We start from the raw sequence: 13,355 nt of genomic DNA, 5'->3' as shown, positions 1-13,355 counted from the left end.
GCATCTAGACTGAACTGAAGATGGAATGGGAATTTTGATCAACAGTCATAGAGAGTGCAGGATTCCTTTATAAATCAAAAAGGTGATGGCAATGGAGGTAGGTGTATTTTATTGTGGGCAGTTTATACTTAACACCTTGATTTTGTACGGTGTGCTTGTTTGTGTCCATTCCTGTTGGCAAGTTAAGTGTGGGGGAATGCTCAAGTAGTAGCCGATCCATCTCTTCATGTCCTGAGTTGTGTATTCCCAAACCTGTTAAAAATGTGTATTTAGTTTGCTTGAAAGAAATCAAAATGAACAGCAATGAACATTTTGAGGGTTTGAACATCAATGAATAGAGCTTGAGCTCGTGCTTTTTCACATTCCCACAGTTCTGGGAACCTAGAGGGAAATCAGAGAAGAATTTATAAGAACAATCTCTTCTTGGTTCCCTTCTTTGATGTTTTTAACACAAAGATCATGACTTTCTTCTTTCTGGATTCAGTTTGTCAGGTCATCAACTTCTGCAAAGAGAATCTTCTCTGTCTCGAAAATGCTTTGTTCAGTCAGTTAATGCCTTCATACATGCAAATCTCTGTAGAATTAAACTGGTTTTCCATTTTGAGAACAGAGCCAGGAACCACTATTAAGCATGGTTAAGAACCAATCACACTAGTCTGCCAACCAGATTTTACAGATGTATCTGCAAAGGGAGTGTGCATTGAAAATTTGAAGTGGGAGAAATGGTATTTCTCATGAAAGAAAAAAATTACATATCTTATTCAACATACATGAATAACTAAACATAAATTAATAAAGCAGTTTAGATGGTACATGGGTACAGCAATTACATTGCCAACTGAGGTACTATTTCCTTAATAAAGTGCAACCTTTTTAAGAAAGTATAAACTGAACCTCAAATTAATGGCTTACTACTACTGATGCAATGCATTGGTGTTAAATATAATTTCTTGAAAAAACTGAAATTCTACTATGATTTTGCATTTGGTAAATCTGTTTGTCCCAACTTTGTTCAGTATGTTAAATTCTTTTACTCAGAGTGTAAATGGGTGGTTGTTACATTTGAATATCTTGTACCAAATATTTGACTGGGATTCAGCATTACCAACCACACCTCTAAACAAATCTTTCATACTCTATCACCCAGGGTGTAACTAATGTTATCTTCTTAATTGATAGCAAGATTCAGGGATCAAATAAAAGCCCTTTGCCACTGGCTTAAAGAAATCTACCATGTGGCATCATAGAATTTTCTTTGTCATTGGTGGGCAGATTATGTGTGAATGAGGTAACTCAGGTTATAAACCAACAAACAAACACAGCATTCAGCATAAAACAATATATTTACAAACTTTATTATCCTTCATGATACAAATATCAAAACAAAAATCAACCCTTTCAACATAATGTGATCTCTGAAAACAGTTGTGCCATGCTTGCACCCATACAGCCTAACAGATCCTTTGTTGGCTCAAGACTGCAGATCCACAGAAGTATAATTTCGAATCCATTTAAGATGTGCATAATTTCAAAAGTCCATTACTAAAGAAAGACTATTTCCTGTGTTTAATTTAGATAGTTAGCCATTTATTAGTTAGTCAAGCTGTTCCAGTACAGCCACAACACTGGCATCTACCCAGTAGAGAATTGCCCAGGTATGTCCTTATTCAAAAAGCAGGACAAATCCAATCCGGCAAATTACCACCTCATCAGTCTACTCTCAATCATCAGTAAAGAGATGGAAGGGGTCATCAACAGTGCTATCAAGCGGCACTTGCTTAGCAATAACCTGCTCACTGACACTCAGTTTGAGTTCTGCCAAGACCACTTGGCCCCTAACCTCATTACAGCCTTGGCTCAAACATGGACAAAAGAGCTGTACTGCCGAGGTGAGGTGAGACTGTCCTTGACATCAAGGCAGCATTTAACTGAGTGTGGAATCAAGGAGCCCTAGCAAAACTGGGATCAATGGGAATCATGGGGAAAACTCTCCACTGGTTGGAGTCATACCTAGCACAAAGGAAGATGGTTGTGGTTGTTGGATGTCAATCATCTCAGTTCCAGGACATCACTGCAGGAGTTCCTCAGGATTGTGTCCTAGGCCCTATCACCTTCAGCTGCTTCATCAATGACCATCCTTCCATCAGAAATGAGGATGTTTGCTGATGAGTGCACAATGTTCAGCACCATTCATGACTCCTCAGATACTGAAGCAGTCATGTCCAAATGCAGCAAGACTTGGGCAACAGCCAGCCTTGGGCTGACAAGTGGCAAGTAACATTCGCGTCACACAAGTGCCAGGCAATGACCATCTCCAACAGAAGAGAATCTAAACATCGCCCCTTGACTTTCAATGGCATTAACATTGCTGAATCCCCTACTATCAACATCCTGGGGGTTACCATTGACCAGAAACTGAACTGGACTAGCCATCTAGATACTGTGGCTATAAAAGCAGGCCAGAGGCTAGTAACAAGTAACTCACCTCCTGACTCACCAAAGCCTGTCCACCATCTACAAGGCACAAGTCAGGAGTGTGATGGAGGACTCTCCACCTGACTGGATGAGTGCAGCTGCAATAACATTCAAGAAGCTTGACACCATCCAGGACAAAGCAGCCCACTTGGTTGGCACCCTATTCATAAACATTCACTCCCTCCAGTAGCAGTATGTACCATCCACATTGTGTATTTCAAGAACTCACCACGCCTCCTTAGACAGCACCTTCCAAACCCACGGCCACTAGAAGGACAAGGGCAACAGACAGATGGAAACACCACAACCCCGAATTTCCCATCCAAGTCACTCACCATCCTGACTTGGAAATAGATCCTTCACTGTTGCTGGGTCAAAATCCTGGAACTCCCTCCCTAACAGCACATGGATTGCAGCAGTTCAAGAAAGCAGTTCACCACCACCTTCTCAAGGGCAGTTAGGGATTAATTAGAGATGGGCAATAAATGCTGGCTCAGCCAGCGATGCCCACATCCCATGAACAAATAAGAAATAATAATAAGAAGAAAAAAATCAGTTCATCAGCTACTGAATCCCTCATCATAATCCTTTGTCACCTCTAAGCTTGACTATTCCAACAAATTTCTACTTGGAATCTTGTGACTCAGGGGTTAGAGTGCTACCAACTGAGTCACAGCCAAAAGTCCTGTTCACCCATCGCAACTGTGTACACTGACCTGTATTGACTCCAGGTTAAGCCAGCTACCAGCGTCATCATGTCAATGATCTGATAACCTGATGGATTCTCCAATCGTTTTAATGGATAAGCAACAACTCAATTTTAAAACTGTCATCCTTGTTTTCAAATCCTTCCATGGGCTTGCCTATCTCTGTAGCCTCTTCAAGCCCCACAACCCTCTAAAATACCTGCGCTTCTCTAATTCAGGGCTCTTGAGCATACTTGATTTTAATCGCTTGACCAATGGGAGTTGTACCTTCAACTGTCAAGGGTCTAAGCTTTGGAATTCCCTTTCTAACCCTCCCTCCCTCTTTATCTCTCTTCTTTTAAGATGCACCTGAAAACTTACCTCTTTGACCAAGTTTTTGGATGTGACTGAGTGTGTTTTGCTTTATAACAATCCTGTGAAGTGCCTTGGGATGTTCTGTGCATTAATGGCAAAGGACGTTTGTATTCATTTGAATACCTGTGATAGTTGAAACTTAACTCTTCGCCTTTCCAGCCATTAAAGATGCTATAAAACAATACAAAGCTTATGCACTCATTAAATATTATACCATCTTTTTGATCCAGCAGAAACTATTTTAACCTAACTCGCTGGATCCTACAGGATCAAGTGCAACACTGACTTTACATCCCGCCCATTGACTACATGACTAGAGTGAAGAGTAAGATCTAGTGAGGTGTAAGGCTAGCATTGCACCCAATCCAATTGGTTTCTCCTGACAAGTCAGTTAGTTTAAAATTGACCCCCTCCCCTGTCCCCTTAACACATGTTAATCACCCTTCACCTGTTAATATTAAGAAGTGTAATTCCGTGCATTACAAACAGCTCAAAGAAACTTTAATTAACCCTGTATGTACTGTTTCTAGTAATAAGGAGCTCTAATTAATGCATAATACAGATAAAAATGTGTTTTTGTCACAGTGGTCTTTCGTCAACTTTTATGAAATTTTATCCCATGGCCCTGCTGAATCCAAAATAGCAGGAAAGTGCATCTTCTTTAAGATAAAAGAAGAGTATTGTTTTGCCTAGATTCCTTCTTGCTCCCCAATCACAACATTGGAACTATCAGGACAATATCTTCATTTAGTAATATTATTAATTTTCCTGAACTTAATTTAAAAACAGTTCAGTACCTGCTCTCCGTGTTACCTGCTCTGAAAATGACAAGCAAGAGATAGTAGGGAACAAGTCATAACTCTTGTAATTTAATGGAAAGGTTCCGATAGTGCACCGAGGGGATGGGAAAGGTATAGACCCCTCGGGCTGTACAGCTCACAATAAATGTTTGCATTGAATATTAATTGTATTAGAATTGTATTGAAGCATCTCAGAATGCAACATACTGTATGTTGATAACTCTAATACCATTACACTGTCTGTAATGAACATATTAAAATGACTGTAATATTCATTGATTGTATTGAAGCACCTCGTGATCCATGCGTAAAAGTTGAAAATGATTGTACTTTTTGTGATGGCGATTTAGAAATGCTTTGTAATGCTCTTTCAAATATTCTACGAATAAAGTATATTTTTTTTTTAAAATTTAATAGAAAGGTTCCTATGATATCACAAACTGAAAGCAGCATATAGATATCATTTGAATGTTAAGATTTGACCACAGCCTTCGAGTCTTTGTATCATCTGTTATTTCACAAAATAACATGTTTCTAAATTTTTTTTAATGTATAATTTATACTATTTCTGTGCTTCATTTTTAGATGTTCTTTGTAACTGACCATCTGTTCCATGTTCTTGATACAGAGTGATGTCCACTGAGGATCTAAATGTTCTGTGGCATTGTTATTACAGACTTGGTGAACTAAAACCCAAAGTTGAATACTCAATAATCCTATGACACTATATTTTGTGCAGAGGATACTGTATAGTTTTAAACATTATGAACATAATGATAGGCTGGGTTTTGTGGTATGTTATGCAAGAGCAAATGTTAATTGATTGACAGGACAGAAAGTTTTAGGAGTTAATGGGTATTGTTTGGATTGAAGAAGGGTTGGAAGTGTTGTATCCTAAAGGTCTGTCCTGGGTCCACTTTTGTTCTCAATTTGGACTTGGGAAAAGGGCAACACAAATTGCTGACAACACAAATTAACAGTTTCGCAAACAGTAAGGCACATTGTGACAAACACTAGGAGAATGTACACAGGTTGGTTGAATGGAAAAACAGAGAGCAGATGTAAATTAATGTGGAATATTTTGTTGGAACATATAGTAGGAGGAAGGACACAGAATAGAAGGCTGTGGAAGGGTATGGTTGAACAGAACAGAGTGACTCACACTTCAAAAATATAATTCGCTAATGTACAGGGGCAAGTGAATGAAGCCATGAAAAAGGCTGATAACATTTTTTTGAGTTAGATAAGTAGAGACATAGAGTACTGCACTAAAGAAGTAACAAACATTTGTACAAGACAATTGTAAAGTCGCTATTAGGAGTATTATGTGTAGTTTTGTGTACTCGATTGTAAAAGAACATTAGAAACTTAGCGATCGTGCAGCATAGATTCATCAGGATTATGCCAGGGACAGGAAACTATACCAGATTCTATAGGAAATACTTAAGAAACTGGGAATTTTGACCACGAAGCAAGTTAAGACATGATTAAGTGAAGATTTAATTGAGATTTAAAGAAATTTTGAAGTGGCAGAAGAGAAAGACTATTTCCTCTGGTTGGGCAGTAAATGTTAAAAAGTTATCAATTTAGTGTTATCAGCAAGAATGAGGAAAGAGGATAGAAGAAGTTTCTTTACTCAAAGGTTTACTTGAGCATGAAATGCTTTGTCATGGAGCAGTAATGCAGTGTAGTTTAAACATAAACTGGATGAGTTTTTGAAATAGAGAAAGGTATAGTGCTGTGATAAGACAGCAAGGCAATGGGATTAATCTTAGATTGCTCTAGCAAAGAATTGGCATGATAAAAAAAAGGCCAAGTAACCTTCTTCTGTGGTTGAGAACATAAGAAATGGGAGCAGAAGTAGACCATACAGACCCTTGAGTTTGCTCTGTCATTCATGAGGATCATGGCTGAACTTCTACATCAACTTTACTTTCCTGCCTTATACCAATATCCACTGATTCCCATAGCATCTAAAAATCTATTGATTTCATTCTTAAATATACTCATTGACTGAGTATCCCACACATTCTTGGGTAGAGAATGCTAAAGATTCACAAGTCTGAATGAGTAAATTTTTCTTAATCTCCGTCTTAAATGGCTGACCCCTTCCTTACCCTGAAACTAATCTAGACTCTCTCACCAGGAAAATAGCCACTCAGCATTCAACCTGTCAAGCCCTTTAAGAATTTCATATGTTTAAATGAGATCACCTTTCTTCTGAATGCTAGAGGATATGAACCCATTTTACTCAATCAGTTCTGATAGGACAACCCTGTCAACTCAGGGATTAATCTAGATTTATGACAAGTTGTGCAGTTGCAGAGCTGATTAATCCAAAGGTATGAAGGCCAGTTGTTGTGCTTTTACCATTTGGCCAAATTGATTTGGGAATTAAATCTAGAATCATCTTAGCTCAATACCACACTTTCTTTTAGTGAAGTGTTAGAAACGTGAACAAATCAAGTGCAATGTTTGATATTGGGGCAAATCCCTCAATTTACCTATTGCTGTAATGAGATATGTCAACAAACCATTGTTAATGGACAAAAACTGGCTTTGCAAGCTGAAGTTAGACTGGAAACAATTTTTTGTAGTTGAAATGACCAAGGAACCTGATCAACTATTGAAGAACTACAGAAACATTTCAAGGACAGTTATGAAGTGTAGAAGGACACACCCGAATCAGGCCTGATGCAAGACTAGTATATTGCAAGGCCAGGCCTGTTTCTAATGCTCTCAAAACTCAGGTTGAAGAAGAACTATAGACACTAGAGAGAATGGTATGTTCGTGGAAACTGACTACAGTGAATGGGTAACCCCAATTGTAGTTGTGTCCAAGTCAGACCAAGCCGTGAGACTATGTGGGGATGACAAAATCACAATCATCCAGGCAGTGGACGATAAGCAGTATCCATTACTGACTTCCTAAGATTTTTGTGCAGGATCCACGAATTCAAGAAGTTGGATTTGTCTTGCACTTATGCACAGCTTAAAATGGATAGGCGGAGGTCTTGTGGCGCAGTAGTAATGTCTCGCCCTTTGGGCCAGAAGCTCCAGGTTCAAGTCCCACTCTAGGACTTGATGGCCAAGGAAGTTACATTCATAATGTGGCTAAAACAGGTTGAGTATCAAATTGTAAATCCTTCCAGCATACACCAGTAGCAGGTGGTAAGAATGGGAGAGATGCCTGGTCAGCCATGTGATGGAAAGAAATTGAAGCCTCTACCATCATTATCTATACTTACACAACATGTATGTTGCCACAGCAACTCCTTTTTCTCAGGAGGCCAATCAGCTGGATGGCCAACAGCATGGAGCTCGATCCCTGTTCCTGCTGAGGTGGATTTGAGACCTGCTTCCTTGCCCTATCCGTGGTGGAGGTCGCAGCACTGTGGGTCAGACTGTGTTCAGGCATAGAACTCAAAAGAATAATAACAATAGTATAGATAGAGAGAGTCAACAGTACCTCACAATAAACGACACATGGGGTCATACTCTTCCATTACATTTACCTATGATGTGAAATCATCTCCAAAAATCTTCCAAGTTACAATGGACAAGATTTTGCAAGGACTGATGGAAGGAGCAGGAAATCTGGCAGGAGGCTGATACCACCGCAGGCTCAAGGGAATAGCCCCATTAAGATTAGCGCTGGGAAGTGGAGTCTTGAAAGTGATGCTAGTGGTGAGTGGGAAGGCCAGGACTGAAGAGGCCCAAAGATTCCTTGCAGGGCCCGGAGGAGCACTCCTGCTCTTCCTAGTCCAAAAGTCTGCCATGGGGAGGCAATGGCATAGTGGTACTGTCGCTGGACTAGTAATCCAGAGACCGCAGGGTAATACTCTGGGGACGTGGGTTTGAGTTCCTCCATGGCAAATGGTGAAATTTGAAATCAATAAAAATCTAGAATTAGAAGTCTAATGATGACAACAATGTCAATTGTTGTAAAAACCCAATTGGTTCACTAATGTCCTTTAGGGAAGGAAATCTGCTGCCCTTACCTGGTCGGCCTAGATGTGAGTCCGGACCCACAGCAATGTGATTGACTCTTAAAAAATGCCCTCTGAACAAGTGATGGGCAGTAGCCAATGATACCCACATCCCATGATCGAAAAAAAAATTACTAGTTCAATCAGGGCAATATATTGTTATGAAAAGCCGATTACAGCCACAAATTAGTTATATTGAACTTTTTAAGGAAGACGTGTGTTTGTAAAGAAATATGAGCAAGGGCAATGAGCAAAAGATGGCTGATGGTGTAAAGTGACCACTTTTTGGAAAATTCCTATGCAGATTATACTGACAGACCTGTCCTGAGAGAACTTGGAATATCATGAAAAGATGTCATGGCTTTCTTCAAGCAGATACACTTGAAAGGGAGATAGGAAAGATGCAAAAGACTGAACTTAAACTTGTGGTTGCAAAGACAAAGACTGATTACCACATCTCAGCAGTCACCTAAAGTCCATCTCCTGTTGATTTATATCTGAATGTGTAAAATGGTAGGAGATGAAAGAAAACAGATGTGGGTGCAACACTTGTTATTTTCCCTTGCGGGAATACTCAGGGGAAAATGGGTTAAAAAGCTAGCTGCAGAGCAGTGCAGTGTGTACTGGTGTGCTGTGTGTGAGACAGGAAGAAGAAGACCAACTAGTTACCCCTGTAGTTGCAGACAAAGTCTCTTTCTCTCTCTCTCTCTCTCTCTTCCTCTGTTGTTGGAGGCAAGGCTCAGAAGAAGCCACAATCAAAAAGTAAATAGAACACTTCTTCAGCCAACCTGCAGAATCAAGTGTCTCCAAACCAACTGCAAAGCTGCCAAAGTCAGCTCTACGGAATCACTCAACTTACCGGCCACAATATTTTGCCATCAACACCTCACGGACAAGCCACAGACTGATTTGTACACTTGTTAAAACTTTTATTTGGTCTCGTAACTTCTCATTTCTGATCTGTGTGTATGTGCGTTGCATTTTTATTATTTTTCTCAGGTGTGTAGTAAGTAATAAACTTACTCTTTCTATGACTCTAGAAAGCCTGGCTAAATTGGCTCCTTCTAAAAAAAAACATTTGAACTGGAAAAAGGTATCCAAGGGGGAAAGGGACCCTTTTTAAATTAACCATGTCCCAACCAACCAAAGGGGTTGAATAAGGAAGGGGAACCAGCTCATTCCTCCTCACCTAGGAGTATAACAAAATTGGGGTCCCATTTGGAAAGTTAACAAATTCAGGAACCTCACCCAGGGACTGGTTGTAATAATATTGATCACGACCGCAACAGAGGAAGAGAATCTTCATGTGTTGGAGGAAATGTTAAAAAGACACAATGATCACAATGTGAATTTGAAAAGGATCAAGTGTGCTTTTGTGCAATCTGAGATAATGTACCTTAGCCTGAAAATCAATGAAAAGGGGCTAGAGCCAGTGAAAAAAAAGATAGAGGCTAAAGTCAAGGCCCCAGAGTTAAAATATGTGGCTGGGCTTCGATCTTTTCTAGTCATGGTCCAAATTTGTGAGAACTACCTGAGCTTACAACAGTGTTAGCTCCACCATATGAGTTGTTGAAGAAATATGTCAAATGGGAATGGTCTAAATCACAACAAGATGATTATGATGCATGTAAGGGAGGCTGGACCAATGATGCACTACTCATTCATTATGACACAAATCATGACCTGAAGCTAGCATGCGATGCTTCAAAATATGGAGTTGTTCAGTAATCTGTCATTGTCGTGGATGATGGTCAAGAAAGCCCTCACATTTATATTGCATACACTGACCAAGAATGAATCTAACTATGTGCAAATAGAAAGGGAAGGGCTTGGAATCATTTTCGGAATCAAAAAGTTACACCAGTATTTGTTGGGTAGAAAATACTGATGGTGGCAGTGTCAAGGATGCAACGGTGGGCTGCACTTCTCTTTCAGTATGACTAAAACATTGAATATCGCAGTTCAAAAGAGAATATGATCGCTAAAGTGCTGTTGTGTTTGGTGCATGAGGACTCAGATGTAGTCTATTAAGATGCAATCTTCATAATACAAGTAGTGGATGAGCACTTTCCAATATCAGCAACTGAAATTACAGCTGGAACTCAGAAAGATTCTGTTTAAAAGAATCTACAAGCGGAGATTGAATGGATGGACAAAGTTTGACCAGTGTACAGATGAGGAACTGAAACCATTCCACAATTGTAATGAGATGTAATGTGAACAGGGCTGCATCAAGTGGGGTCACAGAGTGGTGGTACTGAGTTCTTTGAGGGATAGAATTATGGAATAGTCAGTATGAACTCCATACTGAACATACAGGAATAGTCAGTCCTAAATCCATAGCAAGAGGATTTATTTATTGCTTGGTCCAGTGACCTAAACTCAATAGTAAGCAAATCTTCTGCCAAAACTATAGAAATAAGCCACTCAAAAAAACTCCTTTACAATCATGGTCATGGTCGATTCTTCTATTTTAATGAGTTCATGGAGACTTTTGTGAAAAGGAAAACGAAAGATTGCAACTGAAATTGAAACGAGGCAGGTAGACTTCAGTCTGAGAGCTAATTATGAAAAAGCTAATTAACCAGGAACGTGCACTGGAAATACAGGCTTCCAATAAATTTGCTGAGATTATGGACTGCAAGTATACCCTGTCTTGTGAATGGAGATTTTAGCTCGGCTGGGTGGGGGTGTGCATATGTTGTATGAATTATGAGCAACACCAACGATATGATTCATTGTCCTTCCTTACTTGTATTTTACCTGAAGAGAGCAATGGCTTGGAATATGTGATCAGCAGCAAAGTGGAGGCATACGCTGTTGACTACATTTAAATTATGTTCTTACCCTTTTTCCGGGGGTGACCAGAACCAGGGTTCCGGGAGGTGGGGTGGTGGGGGTGTTGCGGGAGTGGTTTGACGCACTTCTTGATTTGAGAGGCCCGGGCAGCCCTGAGCAAGCCCGAAACAAATCAGCCTAAGTTTTCATGCTGACGATTCCCGGCGGGACCATCAGCGTGGGCACTTTTGCAGCCCTTGCAGAAGAACCGCAACTTCCGGACCTCAGCGTAAGTGGGCTTCCCCGTAAGTTGCGGTTCTGTTGTGGCCCGGAATAATGGCGAACTTCTCAGCCTTCGCCTCAAAATCCGGGCCATTAAAGTTGTGAGGTGCGGGCAAAGCAAGGGTAGTGACAAGGAATTGAATGAAGCTCAACCTTGAGGTTGTATTGGTTCAAGTGCCAAGCTTTTCCAAGGGGTGCATTGGGTGCGAGAGCCATCACTGTTTTAAACTCCCTCTCACCACCACCCCCATCACCATCTTATTATTTTAGGTGAGCTTAATACCATGAGCATGGAACAAAGATTCTGCGATGATGACATCATCGCGGGTGGTGTATATAAGGCGGTGATGTCAGCTTTATTGTGATGTCACACACGGTGAGGGGCGATATTACCGGGTATTACAGCAGGTGGTTGCGGGTCAGCGGCCCGTTCCGACCGTGTTCCCTCTCCCCCCCCGAGGCCTGCCGCCCGAAGCCGCTGCTGGGCACGGACGGTCAGGAGCCACAAACCGAGCGAGGGCCGTTCGGCAGGACACGGCCTTTAGAGAGAGAGAGAGAGAGAGGACGCTGGCGGGTTGAAGTGAGTAGGATCGCGGCGCGTCGGAGGGTCGGGTCTCTCCTTTCTCCCCCCACCACCAAATCCATCCCGGGAACCGGCGCCCGCCCTCCCTGTGAAGGTGGGCGGCCGAGTGAGAAATTGCGGGCGGACATGCAATGCGTGCGGCGCTTCCTGCAGCTCTCCTCCCGGCGCCAGCGGTAAGTGCGGGGCCCAGTCGGAAGCGCGGCGCCTAGTGAGGGTTAAGAATGGCGGGGGCTCGGCCTTCTTCTCTCTTTCCCCCCCCCACCCCCACCCCCCCGACCGATCGATCGATCGATCGCTGCAGGCCCCTGTCGGCTGGAGGTGTCGAGGCCTCCGCCCGCCATGAGGCGGGGAGTCATGTCGAGGGGTGAAGGTCATTTTTCTTTTTAATTGGTTGGGTTGACAGCTGTTTCGAGGGGTGAGCCGTCCATCCCACCATCGGGATTAAACCGGCTTTGGGCCTTCGGCGATGCCCCAGAAAAGCGGCGGCGGTTAGAGGTGGCTGCAGTTGGTCATTCCGGGAGAGGGCCGAGAATTGGGAACTTATGAGTTGGGAGTGTTAACACAAGTTTGAGTAGTGGTTTGTACCCCAGGGCAGCGTTGTTCCCCCTCTGGAATGCCCGAGTTTCAGAAGTTTATGTTCCTTTTACCACGAATGCCCCCCCCCCCCCCCCAGTGCAATGCCTGCCTGCCTGCCTGCCTGACTTTCTTAATGGGTTTTTTAACGGCACTTATTTTTAACGTTTATAATGTATTTCACGGTGTGAGTACAAAATAGGCTGAACGAGTTTAGTCAACCCACACCCCTTCCATTCAAGAATTTCTGTTTTTATTACGGTAGCAACAGGCTTCCGTAAAATCTGTGACATTTAAGTGGTGGAAGGAACTGAAAGTAGTTTGGAAGATCTGTAAATTTCTATACTTCTAACACATTTAGCCCAGCTCCATTTTAAGAGCATTCCATAACTCTTTTGCTAGGGCAATCCAAAGCTCATCCAACTGTCCTGAAGTCTCCGTACAGTTTTGATCTGCCCTGCTTCAAATGTTTGTTGATTTTTTTTGTTACGTTGTGATGAGCTACGACGAACGGCAAAGCGGCATAACAACATTTCTTTTAATCTTTGTCCTCCTTGACACTTTCTTCCAATTAAACTGACTTCCGAATTAAACCAATCAGCATTTACCAATTCACTCAAGTTTTTGGTGCGATTTTTTTTTCCGGAGCATCTGCATGTGTTTTACGCCTGCACAAGTCAGCAAAGAAGATTTTACTCTCAAATAAAACATACTGCTTGTGTCCTCGCCTTTTAAGAATTTCAAGAGTCAGTTACTTGTCTTTTTCCCTCTAGATTCCTGAAAGAAGTTTTCTTGTGAAAGTTCAGATAAACTA

The 13,355-nt window shown here is 41.7% G+C and overlaps 1 protein-coding gene across 5 annotated transcripts in view; it reads left to right on the top strand.

Annotated features, from left to right (window-relative positions):
* Nucleotides 1–11,280: 11,280 nt before the first annotated feature.
* The window catches only part of ide (insulin-degrading enzyme), a 133,205-nt gene continuing 131,130 nt past the window's right edge, over nucleotides 11,281–13,355 (top strand). Inside the window, exon 1 of one of the 5 annotated variants that reach the window (XM_041209437.1) lies at nucleotides 11,281–11,392. Coding sequence is in view for 2 of the 5 variants with exons in the window: in XM_041209439.1 (XP_041065373.1) it covers nucleotides 12,095–12,141 (47 nt within the window). In the remaining 3 variants the exon portion in view is untranslated. Of the gene's footprint in view, nucleotides 11,393–11,423; nucleotides 11,656–11,744; nucleotides 11,966–11,998; nucleotides 12,142–13,355 lie in introns of those variants that run through there. The other 4 variants (XM_041209436.1, XM_041209435.1, XM_041209439.1 and 1 more) reach the window with 4 other exon arrangements.

Source organism: Carcharodon carcharias, chromosome 17, assembly GCF_017639515.1.
Source record: "Carcharodon carcharias isolate sCarCar2 chromosome 17, sCarCar2.pri, whole genome shotgun sequence".
Classification (NCBI taxonomy): Eukaryota; Metazoa; Chordata; class Chondrichthyes; order Lamniformes; family Lamnidae; genus Carcharodon; species Carcharodon carcharias.
This window is presented reverse-complemented; position numbering and strand designations above follow the sequence as displayed.